The sequence below is a fragment of the Synchiropus splendidus genome, chromosome 15 (genome assembly GCF_027744825.2).
Source record: "Synchiropus splendidus isolate RoL2022-P1 chromosome 15, RoL_Sspl_1.0, whole genome shotgun sequence".
NCBI lineage: Eukaryota > Metazoa > Chordata > Actinopteri > Syngnathiformes > Callionymidae > Synchiropus > Synchiropus splendidus.
This window is the reverse complement of record NC_071348.1, coordinates 118,929-144,616: the sequence shown is the minus strand read 5'-3', so window position 1 is coordinate 144,616 and position 25,688 is coordinate 118,929. Positions and strand designations below refer to the sequence as shown.

Here is a 25,688-nt window from a genome sequence, read left to right as displayed (position 1 = left end):
TGCCTCCTGGGCGTGTCCACTCTGGTCTGAGCACACCTGGCTGCTGTCTCTGCGACCCAACCTCGGATAATTCCGATTGGTGGATGTAGATGCTTCAGTGTTTCTCTGGGAAATAGCGACTACTGTCATTAGATCAGTGGTTCTAAACCTGGCTTTTTCACCTATGAAGGGTTCGGTGAATGCACATAAACGAGTGAGAACAAGGTTGAGAACCACTGCCTTCGACTGGAGAACCAGGAGCCGGGTGGGCGGGGCCTGTAAATGCGTGCGTGTCCCTTTAAGAACAGCAGCCTACCTGCGCGCTAATGTATTCCCGTGTTGACAGAGTTGCTGCTCACTTCAGAGCGTCTCTGACTGAAACCCAATCCGTCTCATTTTTTTTTTTTTTTTGAATGATTTTTACGTCGTATTTTGTGTGGTGTCGGGCGCTTCCGCGGGCACCTCTCCTCTGAACGCGGACATGGCTGCTCCGCCGCAGACGCGTTTGTTCCGGCTGTAGTTCCTTCGACGGCGCTGCGGCCGCATTCGCGTCTGCTGCTGGAGCTAGCGAGGCAGGGATGGTGGACAGAAGCGCGCCTCGTCCTCCTGCGCGCGGGAAACTACTTGTGGACATGTTTCATCGAGTTTTTGTCTCTTAAGAAGCGCGGACGAACAGCCACCAAAACACCGGGATGGCGTCCAAGGAGAGGCTGTACGAGCTGTGGATGTTATATTACACCAAGGTGAGTGACACCTGTTGCGAATGGAACATGATGATGGTGGTTTCTTGCTAGTCCTCTAACTTCACGTCAGGTTCCAAAGCGTGTTCGGTGTCGCACCTGCTGTGTAGGTGTCGCTTCTTCCTGTTTCTCTGTCGCTTCCTGTGTCTTTGTCCGTGAACCTGTTTGACCAAAAGCCAGGCGCATTTCTCCTAGAAATATCTTCTCAATGTTAACCTGCCCCATCCGTCAGAGGTGTCAAACCCGCGGCGCGGGGACGCAGTGGGCCCGCGAAGTCATTCTATGCGGCCCCTCTACTCCTATTGGTTCCGACTGTTACGCGAGCAGCATTTTGCAGGTGGCTAACAAGAGTTCGGTGACTGTTCTTCTGGGAGCGGTTGTTGTTTTCCTGCCTATAATTCAATAACCACCTGGATATTTGCCTCTCGTATAGTAGACTTTCTGAGTTGCTGCAAATGTTGTGTTTCGCCTGGAGATGGTACAAGCGCTCGGAGAATAGAGCAGTTGGTACAAACAAGTGTGTGTCGAGGAACCTCCAGAATGGCAGTAGACATCCGCCTTGCTGCAATGGTTGTTATTAGTCTGTCATTAAGTGTTGCACTCTCGGTTCTGTTACTGTTCTCGACTGCATCGTGACTCGTGTGGGTCTTCCAGAAATGCTGTCAAATCATCAGTGTGCCATTAGACACAATGTCAGGGGACTTTTTAGCAAGAGCAGGTGGAGACAAAAGATCGGCCAGTGGACCAGGGCTTCACTTGTGTAGGAGCTCCTCCAGTCCTCTTCTGACTCACCAACTATTCACAGAGTCCAGCCCTCCGTGTGTTTTCTTCATCCTCCAGCTGCGTGTGAATTGCCGTCGGAACTTCCCTTTCACGTTCCCTCGCTCAGACAGAGCCTTCAGACCCTCCGGAGCGAGTGAGGATGGTTGGCGTGAGTTTTAACTTCACTGACAGGAAGTGTGTCCTCGCAAAGCTGGGGGGTCTTTGTGTCGTGTGGTGAGGTTCATTCGAGAAGTTCCAATGCATCGGACCAAACTCAGGGGCTCCATGAAAATTGAAAAGGGCCTTGAAATCTGGGATAAATAACAAAATATCAAAATATTATCATTAATTCTATATTATCATTAATTAATTAAATTGCAAACATTTTCCAGTATTTCCTCCAAGTATTCGGCTAAAATACTGAACCATGAAGTCTTTATCTTTTTTTTTGTTGTAATATTTTATTTTACATTTTACATAATAGAAAACACAAATCACATTGCAGTATATAATTCACTCGAGTATGGTCTCTAGTATATGTTTATATAGCTGACAAATCACAAATTATAATACACATCTGTATGTATATACCACAAAACAACCATGAAAAAAATCAAAAACAAAAAAAAAAAAAAAGTTGCTGCACTTTAGATTGAGTGATCTATTTATTCTTTGACGATCATCCATGACTTCCTTGTTCCACATCATCAATATATTTTTCTTTGCAATAACACTTCCGTACCAAAATGCACGGGTCTTAAGACGGCCTAGGTCTGCAAGTTGTTTTGACCAGCCCAAGATTGCAGCTTTGGGATCAGGTTCTATATTGCATCTGAAAATCTCAGAATGAATTTGAAAAATACGGGCCCAAAAATTCCTCAGTTTTGTGCAGGACCACAACATGTGGGTCAGTGTACCATCACTCTGATGACACTTAATACATCTTGGGGAGGATAAAACGAATGCACTCTAACCCGAGAGTAATGCAATCTATGAATAACTTTAAATTGGATTCATTGATGTCTGGAATTTATTGAGCATGTGCATATAGCCTGCAGACACTTTAGCCAGGTCTCATCTGATATCTCTACGCCTATTTCAGTTGCCCATGATGTTCTTTGATGTTGTGTCGACGTATCTGGCTGTTCTGAAAATGCATTGACGAAGCGAGAGACCAGGTGTTTTGCATCCGGCTTGTCATCATCAGTGACTCTATGCAGTGAGGGGGATCATCAACATAATTTCTAATTTGTAAATATCTGAAGAAGTGCGATGCCGGAAGTGAGAATCTATCTTGCAGTTGGGTGAATGATGAGAATATATTGTCAACATATAAGTCCCGAATGTTAACCAGTCCTTTACTTTTCCAAATCAGAAACACAGGATCTGAGAGTGAGGAAGGGAATGCGTGATTATAACAAATGGGGGCGGCTCGGTTGAATTGCTTTACATCCAGGGTTTTCTTTATTTGCTGCCATACCTTCAAAGAGTTTTCGATAATCAAACCATATTTTTTGAGAGAACCTGTATTCCCCTTTGGAGCATACAGCAAAGCTGGGAGGGAAGTTCCTTTAATGTTTTGTTCAATGGCCAGCCACGATGGGGTTAAATGCGTTGGAGCTTCGGGAAATGCTTTCTGCCAGTAAGTCAGCGCACGACATATTGCGGCCCAGTAGTAATGCTGAATGAAGTCTTTATCTTTTAAAGCGTATATTGAATATGAAACGAGTGTTGGTCTTTTCACTCGACCTTTTGAGTCCCATGACCTCCTGGCAGCACAGGACTGTTTGCCGTCATCAGATGCAGAGCGGAAGTTCTTCCTCTCACGCCAGAATGCAATAAAGTTCAGGGACAACTTCATTGAAGGGATTAGTCTCATAGGCCCGACAGATGTGCCGCATATGTGTACTGATCTGGGAGCAGCTTCGCTTCAACAATGAAGACAATGGGAACAGAAGCAGCACTCGCGCACAAAAGTACATTCCTGCCGGTGTGTGTGGCGTCTAGAGACGGCTCCGTGACTGAAGTGTCGCCACCTCGTGTGAGTCACTGGAGCACAATGGAAGGGAGACTGGGTGCAGAGCAGCCTCTTTGTGTGATGTTTTTGTTGTCTGCCTGTTCGGCGAGTTTGTGCGCACGCCGACTTTGACACATCCCAGCCCTTGTTGGTGGGTCGAGGTTCTTCAGCTGCACCGCCCGAAATCATGAGCAAGTCCTCCTCCTCACTCCGTGCCGTGGCTTTGTGTCTGAATCTACCATCTACTTGATAAATCTGGCTGTTGGGAGCCACGCTGGAGCTTGTGTTTGTCAGAAGAAGAGAGCCGATTGTGTCTAACTGTTGAACGGAATGCCAAGCAGAAGAGCCGACACAGCTGCTCAGGCCGCGAGCAGCTCACGCCGCCGTTCGTGTCCGGTCCCGTGGTTGGTCTCTTTAACGGCACTTTCACATGAACGTCCGCTGCTTCTTCTTCTTCGTTCTTTAGTTTATGAAAGTATGTTTTCTTGGCGAGTCAGTCATGTGCCCGCTTGTAGCTAAGGGACACCCTAAACACGAAAAAAATGGACGCCCTAATTGTCCGTTCATTAGTACTTCCATGAAAAGAGCGTTTCCGCCCGGTTGTTTCGCTGAATAGGATCGAAATTTCGCAGCCGTCGCGACGTCTCGGGGCTGATGACAGGTGGATCCCGCAGAGAAGTGCCACGCTTTAAACCAACCGGTCGATTTTGACTTTGGACAGCCTGCTAGCTAAAAGCCTGGTCGCGTGATGCCGAGTCAAACAGCTGCGTCCAAAAAGCGCTCCTCAGTAAACAGTGCCTTTGTTTGATAGTGTTCAGCGTGGAGATCGAGTCAGGCCAGAGAAGAAGGACAGGGTCAGCCTAAACGCCTTCCACTTTGTTTTATCATTTTGACATTGGGAGAAAAGAGCGTGATGGCGTTTGTCAGAGGATTAGGGTTAGTCCAGTTGCACAACTCCTGCGGGATGTGAAGCAAAGAAGAGCAAGAAGAACACAGCAAGGCTTGAATGTTGTCTGAGAACGAAGAGGTTCTGTGGAGAGATATTGATCATCATGACGTCACAGTCGAGAGCTCAGACAGTCTGAAGACTCGTCAGCTGGACCCAGCTTGTTTGATGACCTTGAAGCGTGAGTCTGCTCGTCTCGCAGCTCAGGAACACCATGTCAACACGCTGGTGTTCCTCCTCCTCAACATACACATTTCAGTGTGCAGTAAATGGTGAGGGGAGGAAAGAAAAGCTGTGTTTATAATTGTACTGTGTAATTGTCAGTGTGAGCTCATGATACGATTCACATTCTCTATTTAGGATGTTGCATTCTCTCTCTGAACTGGGCGCATTCTTCGCTGAATACAAGTCAGGTTTCTATATTCCGCCGTATGTGATATACATCTGTCTGTAGGAGGCAATAATGCATATTTGTTGTTGTTTTACTGTGTCGTTTTCTCACAGCTGTGCACTGGACTCATGGCTTGAGGTCCATACTTTTTTTGTCAGCCATTGTGAACTTGGTTCTGTGACGTCAGTGGTGACCAATGAGACCTTTTTCATCTATGGAGACTTCAAGTGAGTGAGGAGGAGGAGGAGGAGAAGGTGGGGAGAAGAGGAGTGAATGGGATCAGTCAGATGAGGAGGAGAGTGCAGACAGGGTGAGAGAGAAGCCGGCTCCCCACCCTCTTCTGCTCTTATCCTGCAGGAGCACCTATGAAGATGTCGCAGCTTTGTCCTCCCTTGTTTGAAAAGGTTGCTCTTTCATTTCAGTATGGTCGGCACTTCTGTTTAAGAGACAAATCTTTCAACCTCAGCACTCTACCTCTCTGTACTACAACGCACCTAACCAGAAGAGGAAGGGGTTTGTCAAAGGAAGTAGACATTGGTTAAAGCGGCATGTCATTTCCTGCTGTCTTGCTTCACATTGGGAGGTTAGATCTGCTGGTGAGGAGTCAGGGAAGAAGAGAGCGTCCAGCTGTCCCGGCATGAGAGATGGACAAGCTCACGAGTTCGTGTCGCTTGGTAAAGTACATCTGTATTTGTGGCTGCTTCCTACATGTGATGTGAACATGTTACCAACGTGCTTCTCTTCTGGTGCAACACATCCACTCACAGTTGTGAAATATGCGACCTGTTTTTCTCCATTGGTCGTGGTGTCAGATTGAGCTGCCTGTCGTTGTGGGTGAACACATAGTGTTCGCCTTAAATCGGAGGCGTGTCAGGGTGTGAAAAGTCACCCTTGAAAAGTAGTGTTCAGGAAGGCCTTGGATGACATGTCTCTGGACTTGGAAGAAGATAAATTAGTGTTGGAAAAACAAACAGGCCTGAGGCTCCCCTGAGTATCTGTCAGGTGGTCGGCCTCGACGTGCCCTTCCTTCTCAGCTCCCTCTGTCCCTGAGCCCAGTTCCTTGGATGATTCTTTTGCTTGGGCCAGGCCACCCCGACATTCCCCAGTGAAGTAAAAGTTCCTGCATGTTTTGCTACATATTTAATAACATTAAAGCTTAGCCTTCCAAAGATTTGAAGGAGACTCTTGTCGGACCTCACCGATAAACGTGGCTGTGTTGGTCCAGCTCTGGAATGTGAGATAAGGATGGGAGCAACCGAGGACAAGTGGAGGGCCATTTATGTACGTAAACATCTGAAGCAAGGAGGGATTCTAGACTCCAAACGGTTCGTGGATCAACCCACTCTTCACTTTATATGCGTTTCTTTCATGTTACATCACGGCCAGATCACTGGGGCGCAGGAACTCTGCAACATCCTGTTGCGCACAGCAGGTCGTACGATTTAGTCAGCGGCAGGTGTTGACACGGAGAGCTTCGGGACAGCGTCTCATCATGATTGGTCCCGTGTTGTGGACTCACCTGTCCTCCGTTCTCACTGACAGAAAGATGTGGCCTATCTGCAGCAGTGGCTGGAAGCCTTTGTGTCCTCTTTCGAGAGGCTTATTGATGTGCAGACGCTGGAGCCTCGGAGGTGAGTGGCTGTGCGCGGATGGCTCTCATGTCTGGCTCCTTCCTTCATTCTTGTGTGCTGGTTCTAGGGTGGAGGAGTGCAACCTAGAGGTGCCCATGATCCCAAGGGAGGTCCTGGTTCTGCTCGGCAACCAGCTGTGGCAAAGCGCGTTGCATCTCTCCGGGAGCCAGACGGAGGACAGCAGCGTCCCACGTCCACTGCTGATCATCAAGTTCTTCATCATCGTCTGCAGGTCACAACTTTACTACTCACTAGACTCCTGACTTTCCGTTCTGGTAACATCCATTTCCTTCTCTTTTTCAAATGTAAGCCTCACAGATTCGTGTTCAGTCAGGTGATGTTGTTTTTTTTCTTTGACTGAGAGGTGTCTGGACGTTTCACATGACAAGGGAGTTGATTTAGTTCAACAAAATGAATGTGAAAGTTTCAGAAAAACAGATCAAAGTTCATGTGAAAAAATTGCTGAGGAGATGGACTTTTGCAAGTCAATACGCGGCTGCTTCTATGATCCAGGATCTTGGGGCACATCTTCCACCACAGCCACATGGAATCACAGGCGAGGGCATGGAAATCTCACTTTGATTTGGGACGTTTCAGTCACAAGACTGTGAAGCAAAAGAGAGTCTCAGAGAACGAGTGCTGTAACTAGTGGAAGAACCCTTTCGCTTCACACTGGCAGACACTTGTGTGGACCAAATGAACTCTTCCGAACATGAGCGACACCTCGGCTCTGTGTACGTCCAAGTTTGTCGCTGTGAGAACTGACCTGTCAGTCAGCTGCGGCTGAAGTGGTGAAGGTTCACCTCCTGTCGACTCCTCACTCTTAACATGGGATTATCAAATCATTAGTTTGGCGCTTTCTTTCCTTGTATTCTAGGAAAATGGAGAACATTGATCAAGACAAGACCCCGGGCTTCTTGTTGGAGACCATGAAGCTTCTGAGCTACTGCCTGGACCAGGTAGTGCTTTTGTCCTCAAAAAAGACGGCTTCTTAGTCTTCCTTAGTCTCCTGTGCCGGGGCAGGTTTGAAGGGTTGGGTGGCTGGACAGAGTTCTGTGACAACACAATGTCTCATTATCAGCTGAAAAGAGGAGAAGGAGACAAGCCATCTCTGCTGGCGGTGGTTCACCACGGGCTTCATCTTTGCGAGAGCCTCTTTGACCCGTATCAGACGTGGAGGCGACGCCTGGCTGGGTGAGTGTTCGGCGGCGGGAACTTCTGTGATCTCCACTGTCGTGTCGCCCCTCCGTCTCCCTCGAGCGCAGTCACGGGGGTCTTTTCTGCCACAGGGAGGAGGTGAGCCTGACGGAAAGGAACAAGTACAAGTTCTCCCCGTTGGTGCTGCCAGAGGAGCTGCCTGCTCTCTTTCACGGTGTGACCCGCTTTATGGCTTGAAGAGAAATCTTGTCTGCAACTTGTTGACTTTCAATTGACAGAAAGTCTGAAGGACAGCGAACGTCTTCCCGAGCTCCTCCGACTGAGGCTGGTTCATCTGTTCGGCGCTGTCATCAGTGGAGGAAAGGTCTGCAAGGAAACCTGTCGCTCACGTTTTTTTGACACACCCCTCAGAGCCTGACCCGCGCGCTTGTCTACCCTCCAGAAGAACGGCCTTCTCTCCATCACCCCGCAGTCAGTGGAAGATCTATTCTCGGTCCTTCGGGTTTGGTGCTGCCAGACCTCCAGTCAACCCAAAGACACCCAACTCCCTCGACTGAGCCTGCAGTGCCTGACCTCCGTCGTGCACCTCTTGCACACCAGCAGCCCTGCAGAGAGACAAGTGGAGATCAGGTCAATACTGGAGAGCTACTTCCAACTCCTGAACTGGAACCAACCCCTCCGAAGTGAGCAGCTGGACAGGGAGAGTTGGGAGGGCGGCTTGATCTCCCTCCGGAGTCTGATGCTGAGTACGTTCTGCGGCAGTGAGGCGCCGTCTTGTTGCTGCGTTTGAGATCAACCTTTGTTCCTCTCATTCTTGTTTCACAGCGACGATTCCTGAAATCCTGCAGTGCTCCGACAGGCCCGCCTTGCAGGCCGTCTTTCTCAACAACAACTGCTTCGAACACATCCTCCGACTCATTCAGAACAGCAAGGTCAGACGCCGGTCCTCCTCTCCATTGTGTTTCCCACGTGTTTTCCGTTTCTCATGTGGTCGTCGGCCCACCGCCCACTCGAGCCCCTGATGTGTTCATGCACTGTTGTTTCGTGTTACCGTTGAGATGCACTTTGTTTTCCCATTTTGTTAACGTATGCAAATTAGCGGGTGTATGTATGTGCGTGTATATGTGTGACTGCATATGTGTTTAAGCTGTCTGAATCAATTCATTTAGTTCTTCACTCAAAAGAAAGATTTATTTTTTAATTGAAGCCATTTTATTTGCGCTGGTAATGGTTGGTCGGCATGAGTCATCGCCTTCCTTCCTCTGATTCAAAGAGCTGTTACTTCCTTAAGAGAAAGATTGAAGCATCAGAAAATAGAAAACAAAAACATAAAAATCCAAATCTAAAATACTCGGCTCTCTCTGAATATCAAAACAAGTCAAGTGAAATGAAGAAAAGCATCAAGTTTCCAAGACAAAAACGACTGAATTGAACATTTATTACGCCTCAGGAAGCTTTTTGTAGACAATATATTTCCTTCTTCCTGGCTTGACCTTAAGCTTTTGTGTTTCTGTATTAAAGTAGAAACCAAATATGAGCCGAAAGCTTTGATGCATGTGTCGCACTGACTGTGTCTCATCTGTGCGTGTGCCTGTGTCTCTGTGCGTTGTTGTGTCCGGCAGCTCTTTCTGAGCAGCAGGCGCAGGCCGGAACGTGAGCTTGTGTGTGACCTCACCACCAGTTTACTCACAGAGGTCGAAGTGCAGCAGGTACTTTCTTCCCCTCAATGTTGATGTCTGTCAGCAGGAAACTCAGCCTTCACTCTGAGAGCTCTGAACCTTTTTCACAGGAAGTTACAGACAGGAAGTCCGACATGCACTTTTTAGTAAATAAAGCTGACTGTGTGTGTATATATATATATATATATATATATATATATATATATATATATATATATATATATTTTGTTTTTTGTTTTATTTTTTTTTTCCATTACCTTTCAGTAGTTAAACTGGCTTAATCTTTGATCACCTTCAGATTCATATCTGCAGCTGCAGGTTTAGTCTGTGTGGGAGTTTCGAATGGTATCTGGTTGATAATGGGAGGCTGAATTCCCTGCTGTCACGCTGCGTATTTCATGGTGCATGGGATGGTGGTTTCTCAATGCACGTCCCTCCTCCAACAGTGCATGCTGCGTGACTGGCGGTGCCTGTGTGCGAGACTTGGCTCTCGGCCTGGAGTTTTCCTGCTTGTTTTCCTCCTGCCCAACTTGTCGATGGTTCAAGTCTGTGTTCTTGGTGTTTGGCTTTGTGACTGCATGCTGGGACTTATCAGGAATGAACAGAAAGGTGCTTGTTCTAGCACATTCGCCTGGATAGGCCTTGTGTTTGTCTTCATTCAGAATGAATTCCTTCCGTTTCTGGGCTGCTGGTGTCCTGCCTGTTTCTCTGTCAGTGACCTCTTATGTTTCCCTTGCTTTATAGATGTGGGAAAAAGGCTCGGACAGTATTACCGTCCATGCTCTGGGAGTGCTGACTGCTATAATGAGCAACTCACCGTCTGCCAAGGTAGGCACACAATCGTGAGTTGTGTTTTGCTCAACATTTTGGATCAGTGGTTCTTAACCTGGGTTCGATCGAACCCTAGGGGTTCGGTGAGTCGGTCTCAGGGGTTCGGTGGAGCCTCCGCCGCAGAGGTCCACCCCTCAGTCTAGTCTGCAGTTAGTGTATCATATTTTATTTTTTACTAAAGAAGGGTTCGGTGAATGAGCATATGAAACTGGTGGTTAAGAACCACTGTTTTAGATTCATGAACATCCGCCATTAGTGGTGCTCAAAGGCCAACAAAGTCAGTGGCCAGATTTCTGACCTAAAAAAAAAAAAAACAGAGAAAATCATCTTATGTTATATGATCTGTTTGCACCATGGCCTGCAACAATGACTAGACTTTCTTCCACACCTTTGAGGTAACCAGCGTGGGCCCTTCAGATCAGTCAGAGCGTCTAGAGAAAGCATATTGTGTTGAGGAGCTATGAGAACGGTCAAGTAGAAGCTAGACGTTCTAGTCTGTCAGTGAAGCAGAGAGCTCTTCTGTGGGACTAGTTTGCTGGTCCCAGCGTGTCCTGGGTCTGCCCCATGACCTCCTCCTCACAGTTGGACACGCCCAGCTCACCACCCCTCAGAGTGTGAGGAACACGTGACTTGACCTTCTTGGCGTGTCGTTCCTCCAGAACAAGCCGACTCGCTGAGTTATGCTGTGGGCATCTTTGTCTTACGTGCTGATCTTAGCTTGTTGAAGTGTTGCGCTCCTGACCATGTGCGTCCCAGGTGACTGTGTGCCTGTCTTCACCTCCAGGAGATTTTCAAGGAGAGGATCGGCTACTCGCAGCTGTTCGATGTGCTCCGGAGTCACGGCCTCCCCTCCAAGCGTCTGCTGCAGGAGCTGATGAACATGGTGAGGAGCCGCCGTCCCTCTCGCTGCAGACCAGTGGGTTTCTCAAGTCTGATGTGCCGCAGGTGGTGGAGGGCCAGCACGCTCATGCTCGCCACCTGGGAATTGGTAACGAACAGCCTCTTCTTCTTCTCCTGCAATGGCTCCCTGACCTGAGTGGTCAGAGGGACCTCCAGCTGCTGGTGGCACAGTGGCTGGCGACCGTGTGTGGCGGCTCTCTGTCCTGCCGGACCACTGCTGTGGAGGCCGGTATGGTGGGCGCTCTGCTGCAGGTTCTCTCTCAGCCTCGCAGTCTGGACTGGCAGTGTGCAGACGCCTTGCTCGGCCTGCTGCGGGACCTGGGCTCACTGTGTCTGAGACCGGAGGAGCTGAAGAGCCTGCTCAGACTGCTGAGAGTGGATCAGGGCGATGTTGCGGGATCGGTGCACCCTTACTGCGCGCGCGCTGTCCGAGTGCTGTCTGCCATAGCCGCGAGGAAAGGTCAGGACAGCGCGCTGCAGTACTTTGACCTCACACCTCCCATGGCCGGGATCATGGTGCCCACGGTCCAGCGCTGGCCGGGCAGTGGCTTCGCCTTCCATGCCTGGCTCTGCCTGCACTACTCCAAACTCGGCAACCGCCGGCCTTCCGCGACAAGAGGTCCGCACGACGTGGCCAAAGGTCTGCGCAGAAAGCAGCTCTACAGGTGAGGACCGACCTCAGTGAGTCTCATTTAACCTGTTTAATGTCTTGTGCTTTTGTGTGTCCCTAGTTTCTTCACCGCCAGTGGGACTGGACTGGAAGCGTTTTTCACCGTGGACGGCGTGCTGGTCGTTGCTGTTTGCACGAAGAAGGAGTACATGGCAGTGTCGCTGCCAGAGCACCCGCTTGTGGACTCGTCGTGGGTGAGTGCAGCTTTATTCCAAACTGGTTCCGTTTTCAAAGAGATCTTCTCATGATGGAAGATTTTTCTTATCATATCGAGACTTTTCTTTGTATCAAAAGACATTATCAAAGTGAGTTTTGCATGCATATGTCATGTTCCGGCTCTCTGGTGCATCACAGACTGAGTGGAAGTCTGCGCACCGATGGATCTGTGTTTACCTGACGTGGTCTGCAGACTGTCCTTTGATCCCAGATTTGTGTTCAGTTCACGCCTGTTACTTCCTCCCTCCTTCAGCACTCGGTCGGTATCGTCCACGTCCCTGGCCGCCGCCCGTTCGGTCAGAACCTGGTCAACATCTACATCGATGGGAAGCTCTGTAAAAGTTCTCAGCTTCGCTTCCCGTCCTTCAGCGAGGTAGATTTCCTGCTCTTAGACGGGACTTTAGCATGAGCCTGACCTCAGCTGTCTTCCTCCTGAAGCCCTTCACGTCCTGCTGCATCGGCTCCGCCGGCCACAGAACCACTATCACCTCTACTTCCCCGACTCTGTCCTCCTCCACACCCTCCACCCCGGCGGCAGAGTTCTCCTTCCCTCCCAGCGGCCCTTCGCTCATTCGATCCCAGTCTTTCCCTGCATCATTCGCAGCAGGTCATTGGGGGTCTTTGACTGACTCCTCTGTTCACACCATATCAGCTGGTCTGCAGGACACAGAGTGGGGGACGCCCTCCTCCTTAGATGGACTACTGGGCACCGCCTTCATCTGCCACGAGGCTCTGCTGCCCAACCAGACAAAAGCTCTCCACAGTGCAGGTGGGTGCTTACAGCGGGGTGGTTGTTCCCATCCCGCTCGGCCAGTCGAATGCCACGTCATCGATGCTAAACAGATGCAGGGTGGCGGCTGATCCTCTCTGTGAACGTGCCTTCCGCTCTCCCTCACAGGACCCAATCACGTGTCTTTATTCAAAGCGGACGGCGAGCTATCTGACCTCAACGGCAAACTCCTTCTCTACTACACTCCCCAGGTGACTGAACACCAACATGCCTCGAAGATCAAAGGACCCTCCATCACCCAGTCCTGCTTTCTCTTCGTGTCTTTTAGGCTTTCAAGAGTCAGAAATGCCTGGATCTGTCTCCCAACCACCAATACGACGGCAGGCTGACCGGGCACAGGGTCGTGAACTGGGACATCAAGGTCAGATTTTCATTCATTCAGTAAAATGTTTTTAGTTTTCATTTTATTTTGTGGCTTTCAGTGACACTTTTGATCAATATAGTGTTATGTTTTTATTTTACCTGTGGAGATTTTGATTCAGATAGAGTCATCTTCTCTTAGCAAGATGCATTTTGGTTAACTGTGATTTCAGTGACTGTAAATGTGACTTGATTTAAATTGGTCTGGAAATGTCTATTAATCAAGCTGTAAGGCATGTTTAGGTTTGTTCGTTCGGTTTGGGATTATAAAGAAAGAGTGCGTTTTTGCTCGTGTTTATAGTTATTATCATGGTCTCATTTTCCTCTTGGTGTCGTAGTTGTGTTTAAAATCTGTGGAAGCCAACGTGAGTGTATTTGTGTTGCCTGCCCTGACGTGTTTCCAGGATGTCATCAATGTGGTCGGTGGCGTCGGCGTCACGCTGCCTCTGCTGGAGCAGCTGTGTGAGGCCGAGCCGGTTTTTGACGGTGACCAGGAGACGGCTGACCTGCTGGGGCCGGAGCTGACCTCTGCTCGGGGGCCTGCCGCCATGCTGCTGCCACTGGAGGAGTCTGCTGGTAAACCTGGGCGCAGTGCTGCGTGTCTGTGTGGAGCCACGGCTCATTGTCAGTGTCACCAGACGTGCGGCTGGAGAAGAACAGCGTGGCGGCTTTCCTGCTGATGGTGAAGAATCTGATTCAGCACCACCCCGTCAACCAAGAAGGTCTGCTGCAGTGCCACGGCCCCAGCATCATCGGCGCCATGCTCAGCAAAGTAAGAAGGCAAAAAATCTCTGTCATCCAGGAATCAAGAGGCCAAGCAAATAAGACACTTTTTAAAGAGCTGGAAAGCCAGGTTAGAAAGAATCCGAGGAAATGATCCCTCATTCGTTCAAGTGATGACCGGTCAACCTGCTTCTAAAAAGACCTTTTGGCTCAGCTCCTTCTTTACCAGGATCTTGAAGCCACCTCAGAAGCCACTGATCCATCTGTCAGTCCCACTAACAAACAAGATATGCTGGCCCACACACACTCACACACACACACACACACACACACACACACACACACACACTGCCAGTAGATGTCTCAAAACGGGACATGCCCGACGACCACAGACGATGAAGCCACTCAGAACAGCAACAGGTCGTCTCCCTCTGGTTGTAGGTTCCCGGCAGCATGATGGACATTAAAGTGCTGATGGCCTGCCAACAGCTGCTCAAGCAGGTCTTCAGTGAAGGCAACAGTCTGCTGCTACAGCAGCTCTACCAGCACCTGCTCTTTGACTTCAAGATCTGGACCAGAAGCCACCTTGCCGTTTGCTTGTGTAAGTGATTCACCTTCTTACGGCCCCTGCACTGCTTGAGCAGCTCTACGCAGCCAGTGCCCTCACTGACGAGAGAACGTCTTGTGTTCAAGCTCACGTGCAGTTCCTGTCGTGCGAGATCAACAAAGGGAAGCACCACCTGAAGAGAAAATACGGAGTGCAGTATGTCCTGGACACCATCCGTACTTACTACAGGTCGGTCTTTGCTGCTGCAGCTGCGCCGACACGTGCGTCATCGACTGTGGTGTCATGTGCAGTGTTGAGAAGGACGGCAGCCCTCTGACAGAAGACAAGCGTGCGGTGCAGGACGCTCTCTTTGGTATGCTGAAAGAGTTCCTCAAGTCTCCCACATCAGAGGAACTTCACAGTCTTCTGGCCTTCCTTCTGAGCGCTGGGGAGGAGAAGCAGGTGAGCTAAATCTTTCATTCATGGCCGTCAGCGACAAGGGATGTATTTTGTTTCCCGATACAAAATTGAACCTGACCACTGACTCATATGGTGCGATGCAAAACCGTGTTTGGGGAAAAAAAGCGGACATGGAAGCAACGAGCTGCTCTTGTGTAAACAGTAACTTACGAAGCTTGTTTTTCGGCCGCTCTCTCGGCATCAGGTGGGGAAAGCGCTGGACGTTCTGTACGAGCTGCTGAGGACCAGTCCTCCTCGTGAGCACGTCCAGACGGTGCTGCTGGATTGGGGAGTCGAACACCTATACAGCCTCCTCCTCAACCCCACTTTTGGAGACGGGGCTCGAGAGAGGGTATTCCGGGTGAGAACGTCCACTCCCGCCTCCAACTCTGGTGTGGTGACGTTTCACACTTTGTCACCCTGCAGATTTTGTACAAAATCATCAAGAGTGAACGAGTGTCCGAACGCCACAAGCATCGCGTCAAGCTGAGGGACTGTGGCTATCTCGGTCTGGTATTCTGCCTTGAAGACATTCCGGTCACGATGACGACGGTGCGATGTCTGTACGAGCAGGTCCTTGCAACAGGTATCGGAAGACCTGTTGGCGTTTTCAAGTTGAAGGGTATAGATGTGTGAAAGGGAAGGCCTGGGGGCCGAGTGTGGTCTGCCAAGACCAACAACAGCCTTCAAGTTTCTGAAGCAGCTGGTAGGTGCTGAAGACGATGGGGAATGTGAGGAAAGGGGATATAGGTTCGTGCCTCAGTCAGATGACCTCTAGTGGTGTGCTTTGGTATTGACGTGCAGATGTTTTACGCTGATATTTTCATGGACCTTGTTGAAGCATTTGGCCTCTCCGGACTTTTCTACAAGCATTCCCCAACAGCCGCCCTCGACCTTGTTTTTTCAGACGCCTCTCCGAACTTCAGAGACCTCCTGGCTGTGGTGAGTCTGTCCCACAGAGCGGATCTCACCGTCCGATTAGATGTCTGCCGCAAGGTCAGTCGTCGGAATAATGACAAAATAACTGGCAGCTTTGAAGCTGCCGCTTGAGCTGACCTGTTCTTCTCTTCTTCCGTCCCGCAGCTCTTTCATCTCCTCTACTCCAACAAGGATTACATGAAGCAGTTGGCCAAACAGCCCGGTTGGCAGGACGTTCTCACAAAGCTCTATGTGAAAGAGTCCTACGAGTCCTTCACTGCCACCACCCTTCCTCCGTACGGGCAGAAGCAGAGACCTCCCCTGGTCAGGGAGCCGGCTCTGAGCCTGGAGTTCCCTGAGAGTGACGTCTACCTGGAGTACTGCTCCTCGCGGGACATGGAGAAGGAGGACGAAGGTGGCCAGCAGGGGGTCTCTGAAGCCGACTCCTCACAGTCGCCCTCTGATGGAAGCCAGCTGAAAAACTTCACTGGCAGCACACCTTTTCAATCGTTCGATTCCATGGACCAGGAGAGTCAGTCCTCCTCCCTCTCCAATGCCGTTGACATCACTTCTTGTCGGCCCGAGGACGAGGGCAGGGAATACCAGCCGCTCTCCCCGTTTGGAAGCTCGCCCTTTGATTTAGAATTGGGAAGCGCGAGCGAGTGCACCAACCCAGCAGGCAGTCTGGCCAACACACCGTCTCCTATAGAGCATTCCAAAGCGTTCCCTCCTCCTCCCAGACCCCGCAAGAGTTCCAGTCTGTCTAACGTGTTGGACCACACCAGCGATGACGCCCACATCGGGGATACCATCTCAAACACGTCAAATCCACAGGTTCGCCTCTGATTTGGTTCTCGGTTCAGGCCGTTCAAATAAAGTCTGTGTTTTCTCCTCGCAGCAGACTCCAGAGGAGGAGCTGTGCAACCTTCTCACCAACATCATCTTCTCCATCCTGTGGTGTGGCAGCGCTGCCGAGGGCTCGGAGGACGTGGTCTGGAGAGAGAGGGGGCAGGTCTTCTCTGTTCTCACTAAACTGGGCTCCTCCTGCCAACTGGTCCGCCCGCCGGACGACATCAAACGCAGGTTAGTGACCGTGAGGCAGCACAATGCAACAAGGAAGAGCCACGCCCTTCAACCTCTCTGCCAAAAATCCCACCGATACGAGTTGACTTGTTTGGTACTGGAACTGTACGGCAAAGTTACAGTTTAGGTTTAAACCCTTGAGCGTGGTTGCTTCTTTATTCATGGTAGTTTCTGTCCCTGAGAGCGTTTCACAATTGATTGTTGGCCTTTGTTCTTGTGCCTGTGTCTCAGCCTTCTGGAGGAGATGTTGGAATCGTCATTGTCCGACCTGAGACAATCTCCTGGAGTCACCCTGCCCTTCTGCCCGAGCTTGGTGAGGCTACTCCGCCTGCTGCAGGACTTCCTGTTTTCTGAGGGAACAGAAAACTGCACACTCTGGAGCGAAAAGGTACGACCCTGTCCAACCCTCACTCTCACAAGTGGCTCGGGTCTTCACTGATGTCAGAAGACTCCATTTCTCCATTACCTACTCTCTGATTTATAGACTAGACTCTTCAGAGTCTCAAATCTACAACTTCCAGTCTCTGCATTTGTGCTCTCAGATGTTCATCTGTTTGTCCCTCGGTGGGACATTACAAAAACGCGGAGTGAATTTTTTCTAATTCAGCGGTGCGGTTACACGCTACAGGCGTCGTCTAGAGTCAGTTGAGTCTTGCGAGAGGGTCAGCGTGGGGCGTAATCTCAATCATTTCAACGAACTGAACGTAGGTGTGGAAACTGGTCTGCTCTTTTGTTGACAATCCTTGCTGTGCTGCAGATCTTTGAGGGGGTGGTGAACCTGCTGGACAGGTTGCAGGCCTGGCACAGCGGCAACACGGAGCTGAAGGAGATGGCCCAGATCGGCCTGCGCATCATCACCGGCTATGTCAAACAGCAGCACTCGCAGGTCAGACCATCCCGTCCGCCGCTGCACCGCAGAGGAATGCACATCTGCAGGGATTCCAGGGATAGCTTCACTCAGATAACGCTGGCTGAGGAAAAACTGCTGCAATATGGTTTTCTATTTAAAGAAAAAGCAGTCATTCCAGGGAGGGAGCATGGCGGCGTTGACCACAGAGTCGTGAGCCATCTGCTCATCATCTAGGTCTCTTCCACCAGAGGTGTAGGCAGCTGCATCTTCTACTCTCATGGGATCATTGTTATGACCCTGTCTTTATTGTACAATTGGATGCTTTTTAAAAACTTCATCTGCAGGTGACAGACAGACAGACCTTCTAAACACATGAAGCACCAGAAACGTCGTCGAGTTCATCTTCACGGATGATTCTGAGACATGACCGTGTGTTTCGTGGTCTTCTCCAACCTGTCGCGCAGCTGAGTGGGATGGCTCTGGTGAAGCTCCGCAGTCTGCTCCAGACGGTCCTGTGTCTGAGCTGGGAGGAGGTCTGCTTCCTGCTGGGTCAGCTGGGCCCACCCTTGTGGCCGGAAGACGGCGCGGAAGACGCCGACAGCAGTGACGCCGACACCTCGGCTCAGTTGGTGCAGATTGTCCGCACGCTGCTGGACCAACACGCTGACCCCGTCGTCCTCCAGAAACTGCTGCCGAACCTCCCCGTCACCAACGGCAGCACCACCTTCGCCTTGGACCTGAAGGCGTATTCACACACGCTGGAGTGGCAGGAGTTCTATCTGCAGGAGGTCAGTTCCTGCCCCATGTTTGGTCGGGGGTAGAGCGCGTAGGGGGAGGATACCGGGGTCCAAACTTGATGTCTATCCTCCTCATTAAACGTTCAGTTTAGGTGCTGCTCAATACTGCTCTGGCCAGTCACCTCGCGTGTCTTCAGAGAGAGTTTGTCTAAGGACCGGTTGGTTCTGGTCAGAGATACACGTTGGTTTGTTCTGCAGGTGTGTGTCTATAAATCAGGACCGACAGTTTGGTTTGTGCGAGAATTTGACGTCCGGCAGTCAAACCTCAGTTTTGTTCAGCACTGGTGTTTTCCCCCCCGTCCTTGTTCAGGTCCGGCCCACAACAGAACAATACGAGTTGGATACTTTTGGAAGGAGCCATGACATCATGTCCAATTTTTGGAACTCCTGCTTTGACGACCTGATGAGCGTGGCCCTACGGCGGGATAAAGAAAGATCGGACAGCAAAGCTAAATTCCAGGTTAGTGTCACCTCTCAGAAGGACTTGTGGAATCCCCAAAATCTCTCTTTCCCATCTACGTTCCCCCAGGAGTTGGTCCTCGACCCTTTCCTCAAGCGAGTTCGCAGTGAAAACAACAGATACAGCGGTGGGCAGAAGCAGAGCTCCAGCCAACAGGGGGTGGTGCTGCAGCACTGGAAAGCTCTTCGGAGGCTGCTGAGCAGTGAGAGAGCAGCCTGGGCTCAAAGGTTCGTGCGGGTGATTGAGCTCGCGAGCGGTGACAGTCTCCCTCCGGCAACAAAGTAGCGTTGTAGCATGCTGTTATTGGAGATGAAAAACCATTCTTGTTCAAAATTCCAGTGACTTGCGACGAAGTAGGAAGGAGATCAAGGGCTTCTTAGCTGGAGCATCTCTAACTTTGTCCTGAGAATTTTGAGCTTCTTGGATCCAGCTAGATATTTTCGGGTCCCTCACTTCTCACTCCTGGATGGAGGTAGCTCATCATTAGACGGATCCATGGAGCTGGCTGATCCTTCACATCTGATACTGTGACGCTGATGTTCTCTCCATCTCTCCAGAGTCCAGCCAGAAGCCAAGTGGACGCTGTCCAGTGCAGAGACGTATTCAAAAATGCGTCTCAAACTGGTGCCCAACTACCACTACGACGCCCACGTGGAGGCCAGTGCCCAGCGGGACAACATGGGTTCGTCACCGACTCGCTGGTCATCAGTCGGCCGCGTGATCGGTGCTGTAGATGTTCTGTCTGTTCTCCAGGAGCCGACAGCCCTCGCAGCTCTGATCCGATCCCGTTAGCTGTAGCTAAGGAAGCCAAAGTGAGCGACATGGAGGAGGATCAGTTGGAGGAGGAGGATCTGGTCTTCTTGGACAAGAAGTAAGTGCGATCGAGGGAGTGTCTCGGACGCCTCGGCCTTCTTCGCTTGCCGAGTGCCTCAAGTGTCTTTGGCGTCAGGGCCGAAGAGGAGGATGAGAACCAGAAGGAGAAGCTGGTTCTGTCTGAAGACTGCGAGCTCATCACCATCGTGGCTGTGATTCCCGGCCGCCTGGAGGTCACCACGCACCACCTCTACTTCTACGATGGGAGCAGTGAGAAAGAGGAAACCGAAGAAGGTATGAAGCCCAATACGCTGGGCACCAGGTCCAGCCTCAGTTTCTTTGCTCCGGCAGGGATTGGGTTCGACTTCAAGAGGCCGCTGTCGCAGCTCCGAGAGGTCCACTTGAGGCGCTACAACCTGCGTCGCTCTGCGCTGGAGCTGTTCTTCATCGACCAGGCGCATTACTTTGTCAACTTCAGGAAGAAGGTGATCTTTGCCGGCGAGACTTTTATGGCCAAGTGTTTCCCCAGGTGAGTGTGTCTCTGTACCGCCGCTTCCTTCTCAGGTACGGAACAAAGTCTACTCCAGGATTCTGGGCCTGCGCCCTCCCAACCTCTTCTACTTCGGCTCCCGGTCGCCTCAGGAGCTGCTGAAGGCGTCGGGCCTCACGCAGGTGTCTGCTTCATCGCGTTTGCTCTTTGAAATCGCGTGCTCGCCCACTGATGACCCGCCCCATGTTGCTCAGAAATGGGTCTACAGAGAGATCTCCAATTTTGAGTATTTGATGCAACTGAACACCATCGCTGGACGCACCTACAACGACCTGTCGCAGTACCCCGTGGTAGGACAAGGCTTGACCTTCCCTGTGGTTGGCGTCCATGAAGAGTGAGTCCTTCCTGCCCGGCAGTTTCCCTGGATCCTGTGCGACTACACCTCCCCGAAGCTGGACCTGGAGGACCCACTGGTTTTCAGAGACCTGTCCAAGCCTGTCAGCGTCGTGAACCCCCGACACGCCGAGATTGTGAAGGAGAAGTAAGTGGGACGAGCGGCCGTGAGTCCGGGAGGCTGAGGGTTTCACGTTCCCAGGTACGAAAGCTTCGAGGATCCGACGGGAACCATCGACAAGTTCCACTACGGCACACACTACTCGAACGCGGCGGGCGTCATGCACTACATGATCCGCATGGAGCCCTTCACCACGCTGCACATCCAGCTGCAGAGCGGCAGGTGGGCGAGGAACCCGGGCGCGTCCGCCTCGCTCCGCTCGTCCTCAAGCTCTTCCTGCGGTCCTCCAGATTTGACTGCGCCGACCGGCAGTTTCACTCGGTGGCCGCCGCCTGGCAAGCTCGAATGGAGAGTCCCGCCGACGTGAAAGAGCTCATCCCAGAGTTCTTCTACTTCCCCGAGTTCCTGCAGAACATGAACGGTAGGGGCTCTCTCCTCAGCAGCGCTTTGCGGGGTGGTCCTCAACCTGCCGCGTGGCTGTTTGGCAGGGTTCGATTTGGGACGGCTGCAGATCTCCCAGGACCCGGTGGACGACGTCCTGCTGCCTCGCTGGGCCAAGTCCAGAGAAGACTTCATCCGGCAACACAGGAACGCTCTGGTGAGAGATCCTGATGTCACGTTCCAGTCATGCGAACCCAGGCGGCCGCTGTGCTGCTCCGCAGGAGTGCGAGCACGTGTCCAACCACCTGCACGAGTGGATCGACCTGATCTTCGGCTACAAGCAGAGAGGAGAGGAGGCGGTGAAGGCGCTCAATGTCTTCTACTACTGCACGTACGAGGGTGAGGGGCTGCTGATCTCAGAGGACGTCAAGCCTCCTCAGCCGGGCTCGAGTGTTCCGAGTTCTGCTCCGCAGGCGCCGTGGACCTGGATGCTGTGGCCGATGAGAACGAGCGTAAAGCCCTGGAGGGCATCATCAGCAACTTCGGGCAGACGCCCTGTCAGCTGCTGAAGGTGCGTCCCTGCTCGCTCCCCCACCGTCTCTGACCTCGGCAGGGCAGCTGTGACTCCCCTGTCTGTGAACAGGAGCCACACCCTCCTCGCATGTCCGCTGAGAACGCGGCGCGGCGGCAGGCCCGGATGGACAACGTGCCCGCCAACATCTTCGAAAGGCTGGACAAGCTCCGGCCCTTTGTGGAGGTTGGTGCCAAATGGTCCGGAGAAGCCGGCCAGACGCTGACGCCGGCTGTTTACCCGGCAGGTGGTCAGCGACGGCCATCCTCTGGTCCAGGCCGTCGTCCCCAAGAACCAGAACCACTCGTTCATCATCCAGGACGCAGACACTCTGGTGAGCGTGAGCTCCAACGGCCTGATCGGAACGCACAGCTGGCTGCCGTACGACAAGAACATCGCCAACTACTTCACCTTCACCAAGGACCCCACCCTCAGCAACCCAAAGTGAGTGAGTTAGCTGGCCTTCACGTCTGCTGATTTACTGCTGGGTCTTACTTCGCGAACATCAGATGAAGGCCAACTTTTGAGCTGCCGTTTGTAGACACTATGATCTGATCCTGGTTTGATCGTCTGCAGAACTCAGCGTTTTCTAAGCGGGCCCTTCTCCCCGGGGCTGGACATCAGTGCTCAGGTCCTGGTGGTGTCCAACGACGGGCGGCTGCTCTTCAGTGGAGGACACTGGGACTCCAGTCTCCGCGTGACGCAGCTGGGCAAGGGCAAGCTGGTGGGCCGGATCTGCAGACACATCGGTGAGGAGCTCCGGCATGGCGCGGCAGGATGACTCGTTGCTAGCTACCTCGGGAGTGTTTGAGGAAACCTTTCGGCGTGGAGTTTGTTTGCACTCTGCTTTCCTCCGAGGCGGTGTGGCGGGTGACGCTGCCCACCTGCACAGGTGTGGAGAGAATCATATGACTAACTCGTGTGTTCCCTTCAAGATGTGGTGACCTGCTTGGCGCTGGATTTGTGCGGCATCTACCTCATCTCTGGCTCTAGAGACACATCCTGCATCGTGTGGCAGGTTTTACAGCAGGTGCCGTTTCATGCACGCCCGTTTGTTTTCCTATCTTAGCGAGGACTGTCATGGACATCACCCTTTCCCCGGCCTCGAAACCTAACCATCTAAAACAAATGGCTGACCTCAACCAGTCTGAAACCCAGTTGTTTTGACCTTTGTCCTCAGAAGATCAGTTTCTTGAGATTGGTCCACGCAAAAATATTAACACACACACACACACACACACACACACACACACACACACACACACACACACACACTGGATCTGCTGACACTGCTGCACTTCTCCCACCAGGGCGGCTTCTCCAGCAACCTGTCGCCTCGACCCGTGCAGGTTCTCTGTGGACATGAGCAGGAGGTCACATGTGTGGCCATCAGCACCGAGCTGGACATGGCCGTCTCAGGGTCAAAGGTTAGGCCCGTTCCTCCTTCTCTTGCTGCAGGCCCACCACATGAGTGAACATGGAGTGTGTCTGGAAGATTTGCTCCCCAAACACCCCAGTTAAACTGTCGTCTACTCCTCGGACGCGACCCGTGTGCTTCAGCTGTGTCCTGTCCACCTTCAGGACGGAACTGTGATCGTTCACACGGTCAGGCGAGGCTTGTTCCTGCGAACGCTGCGGCCGCCCAGCCCAGGCTGCGGGCCCGCTCAGATCTCCGCGCTTCAGGTCGGCCTGGAAGGCCACATTGTGGTCCAGACCTCGCTGGAGGAACTGTCCCACGGAAGGGTGCGTGTTCCAAACAGAAGCTCCTCCGCTTGTAGCCCAGGCCGAGCGCCGCTATGCTTCCTCGCGCAGGGCCGAGACTCCCTCCACGTTTATTCCGTCAACGGCCGTCTGCAGTCGTCCCTCTCCACCGAGGAGCACGTGACGGCTCTGCACCTGGTCTCGGAGTACGTCCTCCTGGGCACCAGGCTGGGGAACCTGCACGTCCTCCGCCTGAGCAGGTGAGGGCCCCGCGGCTTGTGTGTTGGACGTTTTGGTGAAGTGAAGTGCTTTGCTCTGCAGCCTGGACGCCGCGGTGACCCCATTGGCCTTGAAGGTCGCAGTGAGGAGTGTGTTTGTCACCAAAGAGCACAGCCACATCCTGGTGGGGCTGGAGGACGGGAAGCTGATCGTGGTGGGAGCAGGGAAGCCAGAGGAGGTGAGGCAGGCGCTTGCGTGCCAGTTAGCCGGCAGTAACGTGACGTTTGTGGCAGGTTCGCTCCGGACAGTTCTCCCGCCGCCTCTGGGGCTCCACGCGCCGCATCTCTCAGGTGTCAGCCGGTGAAACCGAGTACGTACCCACAGCCGACTAGCCGTCCTGGACCACTCGTCTCTGTGAGAGAGCAACACTCCGCACTTTTTCGTCCGGAAGGATCCCACGCTTTTAGATGCGCACTGTTTAAGATCAGCTTCAGTCCAAAGAGTGGCCTTGTATGGTGGACAGAGCAGAGCTTATTCGGCCTAGAGCATTGAATGTCCTAAAAAAGCCGTTTTTTGGCATCTTTAAAAAAAAAAAAAAACTCCTGGAAACTTGAAACTACAGAAGCTGTCGTCAGATTTTTATTGCAATACCAGTGAGTAACGCGTGGGGGCGCTGTGAAGCGGGGCGGGATCATCTGCATGTGTTATGAGCGTGTGTCGCCTGAAGGGGGAGTCTCTCTGGCCTGACACGGCCTCTGTGAGTGTTTTAAAAAAGTGCCTTGTGTGAAAGAGAGTGTCGCCTGTTTGTGTCGGGCTGAAAACATTCGAGGACGTGAAACATGCGAGTCTCTCACTTCCTGCCGGCGTCTTTCATGTGGTCACGGCTGCCACGAGGGCCGAGTCGTCGACACACGCGCGGAGGGAGATCCAGACAACAAGCCGCTTCTCCCTCAGTGGAAACATGAATCGCACGCGCTGGAGTGGGATCACATGACACGGGGCTGGGAGTGGCGGCCATATTTCCTCCAGTCGGATCGCTCTCTGCTCCGTGAAGGCGCTTCCCCACGAGATTTACCTTGCCGTAGATGTTGGTGTCCTTATAAGGCCACGAGCTGAGATCCGCTGTCTGAGATGTTAACAGCAATACAGTTGAAAAGGTCAGAGGGGGCTTTGATCTCCTGGTGGGCCCGACATCCTGTCGGCCTCCTCGTAAACACTGAGCAGGGAGGAGGGATATAAAGTGGCCCCCGGGCAAACACAAGCCTCTGATGTGGCCGGACAATGGCGGGAGGGGTCGACACCTCACTGACCTCTGTGGACCTGGGGCCGGACCTCTATTGTCATCAAGTTGTTCCTGGTCAGGAGGCAACAACCCTGCAACGAGTCTGTGTCAACAACCCCCCCCCCCCCCCGGCCCCTTTACTGCACTTCCTCCGGAGCGTCGTTGTCAGTCAAGATCAAGACGTCGTCTCAGTGGGGTAGTTGCCGTGCCGGACCTTCACGTGGACCTTCCTGGTCGACGGGCTGTCGAGAGCGATCCTTGTAAAACCTTCAGCTACGCTGAAGAAGGTTGGATTCTGGAGCAACAGTGAAGAATATCTTGCATACAAAGTGCTCAATCTTTGGCAAATACTGTTTTGGTTTTCAAACAAAAGTGAGGAACACTGCGAAAATGCACGTTTATAGAGGATAAACGGCAATATTATTCTGTCCATGAATATGCAAATGGATTTTTACCATGAGTAATTTAGTATGAAATAGAAAGAGCTGTATTTGGTTGTGGAACTCCGATGAGAGTTGAGTCCAACGCCGCGTTCTTGCATCTTCACGAGCAGACTGGCCCTGCCTCTGTTTGTACCTTGCACCGACAACCATCTGGCGTCTTGGCGCTGCGCTTCCTGCAGAACACGTGATCTTAAATGTTTCCTTCAGAAATACACTTTTATTGGTTGATATTTATTGCATCCATTGGGGTGAAGGATTCAGGTAAATCAGTTCAGCGGCCTCCGCGTGACACCGATGAGCCGCAGCCACTCCAGTGAGAAACCCCAACGTCCACGTCCCAGCTGAGCCGCTGGGTCTCTGCTGCGGC

At 52.0% G+C, this 25,688-nt stretch overlaps 1 protein-coding gene across 4 annotated transcripts; it reads left to right on the top strand.

The window, feature by feature from the left end:
• The first annotated feature begins 313 nt into the window (after positions 1–313).
• Positions 314–24,392, top strand: nbeal2 (neurobeachin-like 2). 4 transcript variants are annotated; one of them, XM_053844183.1, is made up of 54 exons: positions 314–722; positions 6,378–6,466; positions 6,534–6,698; positions 7,344–7,425; positions 7,548–7,660; positions 7,756–7,838; positions 7,903–7,988; positions 8,067–8,370; positions 8,450–8,556; positions 9,247–9,333; positions 10,048–10,131; positions 10,919–11,017; positions 11,080–11,699; positions 11,766–11,898; positions 12,174–12,293; positions 12,359–12,689; positions 12,819–12,901; positions 12,979–13,071; positions 13,475–13,646; positions 13,709–13,842; positions 14,235–14,394; positions 14,487–14,589; positions 14,652–14,802; positions 15,005–15,160; positions 15,226–15,385; positions 15,707–15,795; positions 15,883–16,551; positions 16,619–16,800; positions 17,032–17,188; positions 17,558–17,686; positions 18,115–18,438; positions 18,758–18,907; positions 18,977–19,134; positions 19,465–19,589; positions 19,661–19,778; positions 19,857–20,014; positions 20,072–20,205; positions 20,285–20,392; positions 20,465–20,560; positions 20,627–20,751; positions 20,806–20,946; positions 21,015–21,145; positions 21,213–21,322; positions 21,387–21,504; positions 21,579–21,676; positions 21,749–21,862; positions 21,924–22,120; positions 22,253–22,425; positions 22,612–22,706; positions 22,987–23,103; positions 23,258–23,419; positions 23,489–23,637; positions 23,699–23,834; positions 23,890–24,392. In XM_053844183.1, exons 1-54 carry the CDS (start codon positions 672–674, stop codon positions 23,986–23,988), a joined length of 8,328 nt encoding a protein of 2,775 aa, XP_053700158.1. In that variant the 5' UTR covers positions 314–671; the 3' UTR covers positions 23,989–24,392. The 4 variants fall into 4 exon arrangements, with proteins under 4 accessions (XP_053700158.1, XP_053700157.1, XP_053700155.1 ...); XM_053844182.1 differs by having other exon boundaries at positions 16,616–16,800; XM_053844180.1 differs by having other exon boundaries at positions 16,616–16,800; positions 20,285–20,560.
• The last annotated feature ends 1,296 nt before the right edge of the window (positions 24,393–25,688 follow it).

Excerpts from the sequence above, each read along its gene's own strand:
- nbeal2 (XM_053844180.1), top strand. The coding sequence starts at position 672 with ATGGCGTCCAAGGAGAGGCTGTACGAGCTGTGGATGTTATATTACACC. Across the intron at positions 15,796-15,882 it reads GATTAGATGTCTGCCGCAAG|CTCTTTCATCTCCTCTACTC; the intron begins GTCAGTCGTCGG and ends TCCGTCCCGCAG. Across the intron at positions 16,552-16,615 it reads CAAACACGTCAAATCCACAG|CAGACTCCAGAGGAGGAGCT; the intron begins GTTCGCCTCTGA and ends TTCTCCTCGCAG.